The sequence below is a fragment of the Enoplosus armatus genome, chromosome 6 (genome assembly GCF_043641665.1).
Source record: "Enoplosus armatus isolate fEnoArm2 chromosome 6, fEnoArm2.hap1, whole genome shotgun sequence".
Lineage (NCBI taxonomy): Eukaryota > Metazoa > Chordata > Actinopteri > Centrarchiformes > Enoplosidae > Enoplosus > Enoplosus armatus.
This window is the reverse complement of record NC_092185.1, coordinates 15,017,065-15,030,222: the sequence shown is the minus strand read 5'-3', so window position 1 is coordinate 15,030,222 and position 13,158 is coordinate 15,017,065. Positions and strand designations below refer to the sequence as shown.

The 13,158-nt window shown below is 40.5% G+C and overlaps 1 protein-coding gene across 1 annotated transcript; it reads left to right on the top strand.

Annotated features, from left to right (window-relative positions):
- The first annotated feature begins 4,388 nt into the window (after window positions 1–4,388).
- On the top strand, window positions 4,389–13,156 carry twf1a (twinfilin actin-binding protein 1a). Its single transcript, XM_070906764.1, has 9 exons — window positions 4,389–4,488; window positions 5,951–6,031; window positions 6,199–6,377; window positions 7,827–7,922; window positions 8,092–8,196; window positions 10,224–10,349; window positions 10,888–11,038; window positions 11,174–11,295; window positions 11,924–13,156. Exons 1-9 carry the CDS (start codon window positions 4,464–4,466, stop codon window positions 12,089–12,091), a joined length of 1,053 nt encoding a protein of 350 aa, XP_070762865.1. The 5' UTR covers window positions 4,389–4,463; the 3' UTR covers window positions 12,092–13,156.
- The last annotated feature ends 2 nt before the right edge of the window (window positions 13,157–13,158 follow it).

Genomic DNA, 13,158 nt, shown 5'->3' with positions numbered 1-13,158 from the left:
CCTGCTGAGCCCCCCAGCCACACTACACCTGGGAGTCAGAGAGAGAGAGAAAGTGCTTCTTTCAGTCAGATTACATTACACTCACATCAGCAGGGCAGATTAGAGTGAAAACATCTCTCAGTCTGAGATTAGTGGTGGGAATTTAACTGAGGTTTGGTGCAGACTGGGATTATGCTAAATTCAGACAACTCCGATAGTTCAGCCACATTGCCAATAATACACCTACATGGAGATTTCTTAGCTTAAAGACAGGCTTTCCCATCAACACTAAGATTACCACACAAACGAAAACAAAAAAGAGCTGTCTTGATCTGTCTGGTTAGTAATGCCAACACAGCAAAAAAATTAACAGCATGAGAATAGGTTAAACTAATAAAAAGTTAATGTGTTAACTGAGCTCACAATCTAACAAGAAGCTGCTCTACAAAAAACTAAAGTTCAAGCTTTAAAAACTAAATTCTTCATCAGCCAGTAAAACAAGTTGAGGTGGAAGTGTCATACCTGGATCAGGTAGAACCCTGAAGCACTCAGCTGTAAAGCGCTGGCTTTTGAAAGGCTTATCCTCTCAGCCCGTCGGCTCTGTGCTCCCCTCAAAAAATTGTGGCAGTATTACGTTGGTGCTTTGCTCGGGAACACCTGCCAAACAGCGCTTGAGTAACTTCCAGACAGTCCGCCCCTCTGTATTTTTAAACCCGACTATACCCATTCACCCATGAACTCCACTCTGAAGTCCCTCGCTGTGTCCCCCTTTTGACTGGTCTGACTTTGCTGGACTGAACTTCCCAAACCAGTTCCCTGCCTTGACACTGTTTCCTAAAATACCCCACAGTGGGAATTTGAAATGATGTAATGGCTTCAGGAATAGAGCTGCCACAGTGTGGCTATTAAATTTCACCAGCATCATGTTTGTCTTGTCATTATATGCCACCTTGGGTGATGCTAGGCTAATGGTTCCACTAATAGGAGTTAGAATCACTTAATTATCCTGGTAAAATGCAGAAACCGTTTTCTGTCTTTATCCCACTCTAACCATTAAGAGGAGTGTGGCAGCCTTTCTCTGCTCCCAATTTGAGGCCAGTGCCTTACAGCAGGAGAGTCCCTAACATGCATGAAGAGGGACTCAGCCAGAGCACCTAAAGGACACCCATGAAAACAGGAGGAGAACATGCGAACATCATACAGAAAGGACTCATCAGCCTGAGATATACAGTATGGCATATGGTAGTGAGCTATAACTTAAGACACTGATGGAAATGCAATGCAGACTACAGTTAAACTTGCAAGCTCTGTGATGTCAACATCAGCCTTACTATCCTGCTCATGGTCCATCCTCTGAACTCCCTGGCTGTCCTCTAAACCATAAACATTATCCTACATTTGGACTGTCCAATATAAACAGTCTCTAAGTGCCACAGGAAACACACTGCATGGCCCCATTACTCGTGCCAGGTCTGGCGAGCTCTGAATGGACTACCGTGTTAAGAGCACAAGTCTGTGACCACACACGTCCCCTCTAATGTCACAATAGTGATGACGCCAAATGTCACATCGCCGACCGGACGTATCTCGGAGATAACACAACAAGCTTGACTGGAATCATCCGATTACACAACTTAAATATCGATGCACCCAGTGAGATATGGGACGGCCGAAATTCGTGCAGGTCCTACCTATCTGCACCTCGGTATTATTTGTGCATGTGCGATAACGTTAAATCACCATCATCAACGCACCTGCTCCACGCCGTATTTCTTCTCAGTCGACAGCCAGGAGGAGAAGCCCCGCTCCCGCACGGCTCTGCTGCCACATCAAGCCGACAGCGGCGCTCTAATCATCCCAAACGCGAGATGATGCGGGAGGGTTGTGGAGGAATTATCCATGCGACCTGTTGTTGGTATACAACGGAAGCACCCCCAAATTCTCTGTCATTGTGCTGGACCGTCCATGCGCCGGGCGGACTACCTCAGCCGGGCGGTGATTCGTCAGCGGGTTCCCGCCGGGCGGTGCTGTTTCTGGGCTGTTAATGGGACGCTGCCGCCGCTGTAGGGTGGATGGAGATAGCTTGGTCCACACAGCACGCATAACATCAGTGCAACGCAATGTAGCCAAACACGTTCATTCACCAGAGTCAAGTCCGAGCCAGCACAAATATACAACTTCCGCTTACATCTTTCAAAATAAAACGTGGTTAATAGAGGCGGAATCTGTAATAAATTAAAATCATTATACACACACGCGGGCGCATATGTACATATACATTATTCTTACTTTTGAATTACTTTGTATGGGTTTGTTTGACTTTTTCTTGTATTCATTTGGTCACTGCTGTTCAGATTATTTCCTGTAGGCTACAATGTTTGTAGTTCACTGCCTGTGTGTTGTTGTTTATTAATGAACTTCAGCCATGTCAGCATTTTTCTTATTATTAATATTAGATATTATCATGAAATACTTCAAATACTATATCTAAGTTCTTGATATGACACCTATACACTAATATTTGGCTGACAAGACTCAATCAAAACAAATAGCTTACCAGATAGATTTATATTATTAATAGATTATGGTTTGTGTTACATCATTTGAACTATAAAATGTGCTATGTATGCTTAAATACCGGTTTTAGCTCTAGCACTGGACTAAATTGTTCTTGTTTTTAGGACACAATACACACCCTTATTTTGAAGACGAGCTCCCATTGTTTCCGGTATGACCCTTGCTGTGTCTGCTGTGACACAGAGCTGAGATTCCCTTTGGTGACAGGATGATTTTGCTGCTTTAAAATCTATTCATTCATTTATTTATATATTTAACGAGGAGTAGGAGGGACAGAGAGCAGAGCCAGGAAGCCCAGTGGCTTCCAGATGTTGCAGGATTTCACGCCAAATAAGATGTGCTGCCATGAGAGGCGGAAATCTCCCCGTTATTACAGATCAGAGACCTAAATCAAAATGGAAAAATAAAAATAACAGACTTGCTTTAATCGCGGTCCAACCGGAAACCTATATTTAGGCTATAGCCTACAAATACCACTGAACACTTAGAAATAATGTATTATTTTTAACTTAGAAAATTAAAAGCAGATACCGTTTACAGACAGTAGAGTTCCAAAAGAACATAATAATTCATAGCTGTTTTATTATTGTAGCCTAGTTTCTGTGTCTTTATTGCTGACTTTACTTTCTTAGCCTCTGTATTTGACTGTTTTAAGGGGAAATGTCACCTAATTAGTTTCCCCTGCTATTATAACACAGAACTGATTAACATACTGTTCTTCTTCTCCTTCCTCTTGTTATTGTAGTAATAGTAGAAGGTTCCAGGACAATTCTTTTGTTGGGCCCCCATTGATTCTCCCCTGTCACATTCAAGTTTCTATCAGGTAAAGGCCACCCAGAGAACTGGAAACCAACCAGTACTCCTATGATGGAGTAAGCTTACGACCTGGCCTTTTCTGTTTGTCAGTTAGTTTGAGGCAATTTGAGTTAGCACAACTTTATTGAGGCATTTGCCCCATGTGAGCACAGTATAAACTAAAATACAGTCACAGGGGCCTCAAGCTTAGATAATGATACAGGACCCACCCTAGTTGATATTGTATTTAGTTAGTAGTAAGTCTTAAACTAATTTGGAATAAATAAAAGTATGTACAACTAATTGATACCCAGTGAAACTGGGGATATTGGTGTCCCTGAGGTTCGGGGATTCAGGGTTGTCATCTGCTTTGCTTGGTTTGTATTCTAGGGTATTTCAGCGGTGGAATGTATAGTATATTTACTGAAGTACTGTGCTTAAGTACAATTTTGAGGTACTTTACTTCTACTCCACTACATTTCAGAACTTTTGTCTGACAGCTATAGTTACTACCTACTTTGTAGATTCCGATTTTGCTTACAAATCAAATTATGAGCTTATAAAATATGATGCATTGATCAAACTACCCAAAGGTGCATGAATTATTTAAAATTTACCAGGGGCCACAACCTTAAAATGCTGCTTACCAGTTTATGCATTGTAATCCAATAATATAATACATAATAAAATAACTCGTATATATTCTGCTGCTTGATGAGTACTTTTACTTTCGATACTTTAAGTACTTCCGTACTTTCACTTTTGATATGCAGAACTTTTTCTTTTAATGTAGTACTGTTGTACACAGTGGTATTGCTACTTTTATTTATATAAAGGATACTTCTTCTACCACTGGTGTTTTTGGTGTTTATAAACTTGCTATAATTATAAAACAATAAAACAAACACAAAAAGTGTTATATAAGTATATATAAATATATTTATAAATAGAGAGAGATACAATTTAAATAAACTGTTTGACTATGTCATGTGATTTTTGATGTTGATGACGACAGACTTGGGGCGGGTCTTGTCGATGTAGTCCACTTCCTGCTTCTCTGCCCTGGTTTCGCCTGATCAGCTGCATCAGCCCTTTATCCGACGAAAGACACAATGTCACATCAAACGGGCATTCAAGGTAGATGCGTTTCTCTTTCTTCAATGTCTCGGTTTTTGTGTATTTTGCTGTGCGAGTGTGTCGTTCCCAGGCGAGCTTTAAGTACCTGCAACAATTCATTGCAACGAGAAGCTAGCGTCAAGTTAGCTAGCCACTCCTAGCTAGCTGTGAGCTACCGTGATGTGTGTGATCAGCGGTGCAGTGCTTGGGCACTTTGAGGACTATGAAACATAATCCCCAAGTATTTGGCCACTTTATGAGCAACCTAGATTACGGCGACATTTTTTCACAATAGTGCAAAAGCCTTTTATGGTTGAGCCTCTCAGTTTAAAGCTTAAACCCTGTAACGTTAGTTTAGCCTTCTGAATGGATGGGCGACGCCTTCATTTAAACAAACTGCTGGCCTGGTAGACTGGCCGGTGTTGCCATTAATATGTGAATAGCACTGGCATTACCTGCACTGTGTTATTATAAAAAGGGACTTTGTAGGGCGCAGCGTCCTGTTAAATATGGTATCAGCACCGCAGACTTGCTAACAGTCTGTATTGAGTGAAAACAACGTGCAAATTAGGTGAGTTAATGATAGACATGGAGATGTAAGCATTTCTTTACTAACCCCATGCTACCTTCAACACTGTTTATGTACATTATCTTACATCTCCCCTGTCAAAACTAGTTGAGCAGACTTAAGTTTTATATTCTTTAAAAGTCTAAGATTTGTACTGAGCCTCACACAGTAAAACTGTTTCCATTAATACATACCTGTCTATAGCTGACTAGACTAAACCTGTAGAGAAAAATCTAAGTGAATCCCAGTGCTTGAATGGACAAAACCCTGTGCAAAAAATATTATGGTATTTAACAATTTGCCTTCCTGTCTGTGTTATAGGAAACTGTTTTTATAGTTTAGTTCTACATTTCTGCATGATTTATCTAAAAAAAAGCGTTGTTAGAATAAAAAACTGCAGTGTCATTACAGCTAAAATCATTAAGATGCTAGGTGCTTTGAATGCGAATTGGAGACCTATTTTACTGTGCTGGTGTTTGCGGTCAAAGGTGGCCAGCTTTCAGTCACATCTGAAAGATACTATTGAAGCATTTCTGAGTGAAACCCAACAACCTTCTGGTTGTCTTAATAAATTATAGCAAATACAGTATTTTGCAGTGAGTTCTGTATGTTTTAGTTGTTGCTTGTTGCCCAGTTATAGGATCAAAGAGTTTCTTTAATTTTCAGCTTGTGTCTGTTTAAAGACAAAATATAAGGGCTACTTGATACTGGACTATATGTTAACAAGCCAAATGAGAAGATAATTGTATGTTCTTTGTATAATGTCTAACATCTGGTTGTTTTCACAGGTTATCAAGGTTTACAAAGCTTTTAGGGGGAAACTTAAAATACAGGGCTCAAAATGGCAATGTTAGCAAGAGTATGTTGTTGTCAAGCAAGCAGTAGGAGACTGACCCCTTCTCTGTCTTTCCTCAGCGGGTAATGACGTGAAGGATATCTTTGCCAGTGCCAGGAGTGGAGACGACTATCGAGTCCTAAAGATCGTCATTGAGGATGGTAAGCAGTGTCCCAGAGTCCTAGAGTTTGTTTACAGCTTCGTCTGCCAAGAAAACTATTAATTCGTACTTCTACCCAAACTTCTGCTACGGCTGACATTAGAACGTCAACAACACTAACAAATCCAGGCATTGCTGACATTTTTGTTGGACACATCTGCTTTCCAGAGCAGCTGACTCTGGGCACCACTAAGAAAGCATCAAAGAAGTGGGACCAGGAGTATGATTCCTTTGTGCTGCCCCTCCTCGAGGATGACGTGCCCTGCTACATTCTGTACCGGCTGGACTCCACTAACAACCAGGGCTACGAGTGGATCTTCCTGGCCTGGTCACCGGACCAGTCAGCTGTAAGAAAACCATGCCAAGACTGCCTTTAATGAATAGCTTTTCATACTCCATGCTTTGAGTATCAGATGGGTGGGGTTCCCACATCAAGGCAGCAATTTTTTGAATGCTTGTTGAAAAACTGGATAAACGTGAACCACAGTGAATTCATTATTTCCTAAAATAGCTCTTTGAATCTAAATATGGTAAATTATGGTGCTTTCCACATAACCCTGGTGTCTAAACCTCCCGTTTCTGACTGAAAATCCAGCCTCTTAGTGCTTTAAGGTGATGTAGGTGCATCTTGCTGTATTGTTTCCCTGCAGTGTTATGCAAATGTGGGTTCTGCTTTTGCCGTCTTCTTGACTCATGCAATGTCAACTAAGCCATTGTCATTTGGTTCCACTGAAACTTGATGAACCACTTGCAGAATAGAGTCACTGTGAATCAAAATAGCCATGACAAATAGACACACTAATGTTGTTTCAGTAGCAGTGGAAAGAGGAATGTTGCAAGCACAGACCAAAGCCAAAATAATGTGCCATGCAGGATATTTGTAGCACTTTAACTGCATGGTGGAACTGAGCTCAAATTCACTTTCTGAAAGATACAACTGAGCTGAACATTCCTGCCCTTCAGCTCAAAGCTCAGTGCTTCAGGTTGAGACTTGTCTGGAAGTTGCAAAATCCTTTCACAACCAGTGCATGCTGCTGCCTTAACGGAATTGGTTGAGTGTGTTTTCATTCATTTTTGTTCAGGCAACGTGAGATCTAATTTTGGATTAGGCATGTCAAGCCAGAGGTGTTTATATACCCTAAAATCACATATTTGTCTCAGAGGGCATCTAAACGTACCCTGTGAAGTTTTTGACCACTAGTAGCGCTATGTAGCAATGTTTTTATAAGTGGGTCCCCTTTTCGCTGCTTCTTCATTCGATCTACAGGTGGCATTGATGCTAAGAAACGCAACAGTGCACCACCAGTAAAGGCTTGCTAGCATGTAAACATGGAAGTAAACAATGCAAAACGATGGTTTCAAAACGATCCAGACATTGGCTTTGCAAATGTCTCATGAAGGAGGAAATGCATTTAACACGTTTGTTAGACCTCAAGGATACACTCAGTTCATTTTGGTGAGTGACACTGAAGGAAAACTGAAACTTTACAAGAAAACTCCACAGGGCACCTTTAATCAAAGAAGTGTTCTCAAGAATATAAGAAATCATCCAACACAATTGCAATTATGTTCATAACACGAGTGCCTCTTCTTCCATCCCATATTATTCTTTATTATTTAAGAACAGGATAAAACACTCATAACAGAGCAAAAAGAAAGACACATCTTTACAATCAACCATGTAACATAATGACAAAAATAATGACAGTTCAATCAAAAAATATCTATGTTTTTTTTTCTCTCCAAGTTTTCTAAATGATGAAGATTCTTCAGCTTCTTCTTCATATTCTCAACAGGTGCGACAAAAAATGTTATATGCTGCTACCAGAGCCACAATCAAGAAAGAGTTTGGAGGCGGGCACATCAAGGATGAGATTTTTGCTACCGCAAAGGTCGGTCTTACAACAGCAACACAAAGTTAAAGCTCTTAGCACTCGCTAATTTAAACAAGTTAAGCTTTCGTGTCATACGTTTATGGCAACTGATGTGAGCAATGCTGTGTTAGTAAGTCAGTCTATATTACTGTGTGATGTGTGATTGTGCTATTTTTTTGGCCTCCAGGATGACTTGAATCTCAGTGGATACAGGAAATATCTGACCTCGCAGGCTGCTCCCCTGCCCCTCACTGCTGCAGAGGAGGAACTGAGACGGATTAAACTAAATGAGGTGCAAAAACACACAAACACAGACAAGTCATTCGGATTTCATTTCTTGGTCATGAGTTCCATTGGAGAAAATAATGCACTTCTCAGTGCTTGCGTACACAGATGCCACTGTCTATTGACAAGTTGTATGGCTTCAGTCTGTTCGGAAGTGGGTGTGGATTCGGCTTGTTCTCTGTTTCGGTTCTGAAAAGGGACGACACTACGTCATCCTTGAGGCTTCAGTTGGAGCATATTAGCTTACCTCAGCTCACATCAGTATTCCCCTTTATCACATCTCCTGTGTGTGAGATGTAAATCCCACTTGAAACTGTGTAGAGTATCAATGAAGGCCAGCGATGCATCCTTCCAGCACAAGGTCAGCAGCAGTGCAAGTGTGCATATGCTTGCCTGGCAGTATCAACACAGTGCAAAGATGCTGATGCATTAAAACAGCAGGATGTTGGCAGAGATGGATCTATTATAGGCTTGCACAGCTCCCACCCATAGCTCCATAAAAAAGTCTTGTTTACAGTCATAAACCCCATTCAGCCTGAGCAACAGTGGTGGTTAAATAAGAGCTCTTTGTGAGTGTTTAGTTCTATTATTATTTCCATGTTGAGAGAGCTACATGTGAATGTGAAAGCTTTGTAGCTTTGAGTACTTGGCAGGGATTCTGCATGCACAGGTGAGCTGTGCTTTGCCTTTGTTGTTTGCAGTGATAAGATGAAGAAATACTGTAATGTGATATCCATTGCACGCTGCTAATGACGCCAGCAGTGTTTACACTGCTGATGTCGAGGGCTATGCCAGATAGACCCTGCCAGACAGAAAGAAAAAAAGTTTCACTTTAGACCGTTCCTATAAATGAACCCAAATTAACTATTCTTCTTTTTTGAGAAACCACCTATTCTAATTGCTGCTCTCCCAGCCTGCCACATAAACAAGAACTGTCTTTCTTACCATATATGGAAGTGCTTTGAGTAGCGCAGTCCCTCTCCAAAGTATGATCAATTAAAAGCAGCAGAGCAAATAGGAAGTGAGGTTTGTGCTTGTCCCACTTGACCAGCTGTTGAAGGAAGATAATATACCATTAATCTGTACCGCCTAGATGAAAAAGAGGCTTTGAAATATTTATCATTGCTGTGCCTTGGAGTCTGCCTGCCTTATACTAAGCAGATGGATAAAAGACCCGCAATCCTTTTTGGTATGCGAGGTAGCTACATCGGAGGCTCAATCATGTTTGCACGGCATTTCATTTTGTGGGAACAGGGCTCTAAAAATAGATGCAATCCATCAGTGTAATCCCCCCAGCATTTCCAGTTTTCTGTGTGATTTCGCAGAGGCGCCTTGTCACTTCCGTTACAAGCACCTCATTTGTAATTATCATGCTTCAGCATTCAGGCTGCTTGTTGCACTTGTAAACCTTTTTTACTTTCTGATGATTAAAATGAAGAATATTTATTCTATTTCACTTATCCACAACTTATCGATTATGGCACCGAAATCATCGGTGGAAACCTGTCAATGCTCCTGACAGAGCGTTGATTTGTCCCCACATATGATTTGATTGAATTTAAAGACCAGAGCTGAATGGAAGAGTAAAACCTGTTCTGTCCATAACTTGTGATAGTCAGCATGATGACATAATGTCACCAGCGTGTCAGCATAGTGTGGTCATGTAACATCTGGACGTGTGTGTGTGTGTGTGTATATGTAGACACATTGTTGTGAACACAATAAGCCAAGAACATGTTAGAAACTGCATACTTACTGTTCACCCCAGTTTCTCTTTGTAGATTCAGTAATTTATTTGAGTGTTGGAACATCTTTCTGCATAAATGTGCCTATTAATAAAGAACTGACTTTTTTTAATGCACTCATATAAACACCACCTGTGTGTTATTTGAAGGCAAATGAAATATTTGCTAAATGAATGACCTCATTACCATAACTGTTTTTGTTTTAATGTAGTGTATCATTGTGAGACAAAAGAAAACTCAAATGCCTTGGGTTTTGTGGTGTGTGCGTCTGTGTTTGTGGTGTGTTCAGGTGCAGACAGACATCAGTGTGGACACCAAGCAGCAGACTCTGCAGGGAGTGGCCTTCCCTATTCACAAAGACGCTGCTGCAGCACTTGAACGTTATAGGGACAAAAAACTCAACTACGTACAACTGGTGAGTCCTTAAGAGTTAATGATTAGTGAGTGGGTGACCTTTGTGTGATCAATCATTTGAATAAGCACATCAGTTCTCTGTCTTTCATTATAGATTGTTTGGAGAGATAGAGGTATTTTTCGGTGAGGAGTTGCTTACAGACTGACACAATGAGTCGCTCATTTTGCCCAAAAAGCCTTTGTTCTTCTCATTGAAATTCAAAGGGCTCATGTCACAAGATCAGACCAGTGCAAAATACAAAGGAATAATTGTGGCTCTGTTGGTGCTTTGTCTCAGTTCCCTTTTTGTTTGTTATCCTAAACGCTTCTCTGAAAAGCAGAATGGTTCATTCTGTTAATCCATTTAAGGTTTGTCCCTGACACCAGCAACAGTTGAATAAATGATTCACTCAGACACACCTGAGAGGGAGGGGACGTGGTTTTTTATTCACTGTCCCCACCCAGATTGTCTTAATTGGTCTGGATTCAAAGCAGGGGCTTCCTGGTCACAAGCACACGTCACCAACCTTGAGAGTAACTTTTCATTTCTTTGTCAACAGCAAGTAGACACCGAACAGGAGATGATTCGATTGTGCAGCACTGAGCCAACAGAGGTGAAAGACCTGCCTATGAGAATCCCTAAAGATACTGCACGTTACCACTTCTTCCTCTACAAACATTCCCACGAAGGCGACTACTTAGAGTCCACAGGTGAATAGGTTCTCACACGTTTTGAGCAGCTGACACACTCCCTTATTATTTCTATACAGCTACATGTGTTTATGTTACTTTGACTGGTACTTTGTGTCCGCTCCTCTCATTGTTTTTTTTTATTTTTATTTGCAGTCTTCATTTATTCCATGCCCGGGTACAAGTGTGGCATCCGAGAGAGGATGCTGTATTCCAGCTGCAAAAGCAACTTGGTCGATATGGTGGAAAAGAATTTCCAGATTGAGATTGAGAGAAAGGTAAGAAACTATCTATCATGATAAAAGACGATGGTATGATGATGATGATGATCCTCCAAAATAGACTATTTATGACTAAACAAGCATCAAACTTAAATTTCAGAAAAAAACAGGCATCACACTATTTTCTGACATTTTTAAACAAATTTGATTAATTGAGAAAATAATTGGCAGATTAATCGGTAAAATAATCGTTAGTTGCAGCCCTAATTTGATCAGATTTGATTCACTGGGAGGTTGGACACCGTCATCACATTTTAGTTAAAATATTTCTTAATCCTTATTTATGCGCAAAAGTATATGACATCAGGTTTTCTTTCTAAAATGAGCCCTGCTCTGTTGAAACCAGAAAGAAAGGCACAAGACAGAAATTTCTAATGTGAAATAACCAAATCCTTTACAACTTTTTGAAGCTGATTGAAAAAGTAGTTTTCAGAGCCTTTGAGGGAATGTAAACTCATGAGGTCATGTGTGTAATATGGGTCCTACAGAGTTCAATATGATATTTTTAACAGATGGACATCGAAAAGGTAGAACTTTATTTACCAAAAGGAATATGTGATCCAAGAGTGTGAGTTGAAGTTGATTCTGAAGTCCATCTGCTCATAGTTTTTTGTCTGTTTCCCAGTTGGAGATTGACAATGGGGATGAACTGACCAGTGATTTCCTGTACGAGGAGGTGCATCCCAAGCAGCATGCACACAAGCAGGCCTTCGCCAAGCCCAAAGGCCCTGCAGGGAAGAAGGGTGGCCGCCGCATCACCCGGCCACCCGCAGAGAGAGAGGAGGAAGATTAAACACACCTCAGCACCCGCCACCACCTCCACCCCGAGCACGTTCCACAGTGGAACATTCCTGTGATGGGGGAAATCATATTTGACACGCTTGTTTAGAAGAATAAGACAACAACTTCAAATTCCCACAAAGTTCACCAGAGACACAACTATGCACGCCAAGGACAACTGAGCAATGACACACTTCAGAATTTCCATTTGTAGCTTGCCAAATGGAAGCATATTTATGTATGTTAGTACAGTCACAACAATTAATTTCCAATGATTCAAAGAGGCTCAAACAAAGTCAAACTTGAGGTTTTACATTGTTGCCAACTCTGAGACTGTAAAAATGTTAGTGCGACTAACATGAACTTGCGCCAATATGATAAAATTCCCCCATTTTGAGTTCACATGCTCAAATTCCTAACTTGCATTCCTTAAGTCTGTGTCAATTAATGTTTTTGTGTCTAATGTGTTGAACATATGTCTCCTACTGTTTGCACAATGAGGTGCTCCAAAGCAGAAAAGATATAATTATCCCACTTGTGTCTGATTGATTCATTTTAACAGTGCATTTTATATTGGAAAATTGACTTCTTTTTTGATATAACTGTGGTTTACATGAAAAATCATCTGCTGAGAAACTTATTTTTCTATGCAAGTGCTGTAAATGTACATATTGTAGCTGTGTGATGCTCTATGATTAAGAAACAGTCTGGTCTGTTCTGGTGATTGTTGTGTCAGTGAGGATCACAGTGGAAAGAACAGGGGCTTCCAGAAATATTACATCAATACATCTCATATTTCACAAAGAGGAAGCTACTCAAACTTTGCTGGTTGCCATACAAGAGGGAACCCAAGCAACCGGATAGGAAAGGGAATTCTATAAGAACCTTGGTTAAAATGTTGCCACATCCACTGGTCTACTGATTAATATTAGGCAAACTACTAAGCTCACCTCATGTTTGAAGGGGAAATCCCCTTATATTCATACAGTGTCATTATAAACAAAAAATCATGTTTGGTCTTATTTGTTTTCTTACAAATCTTTCTTTTAAAGAGGAAAAATAAAATATTTAAATCATACA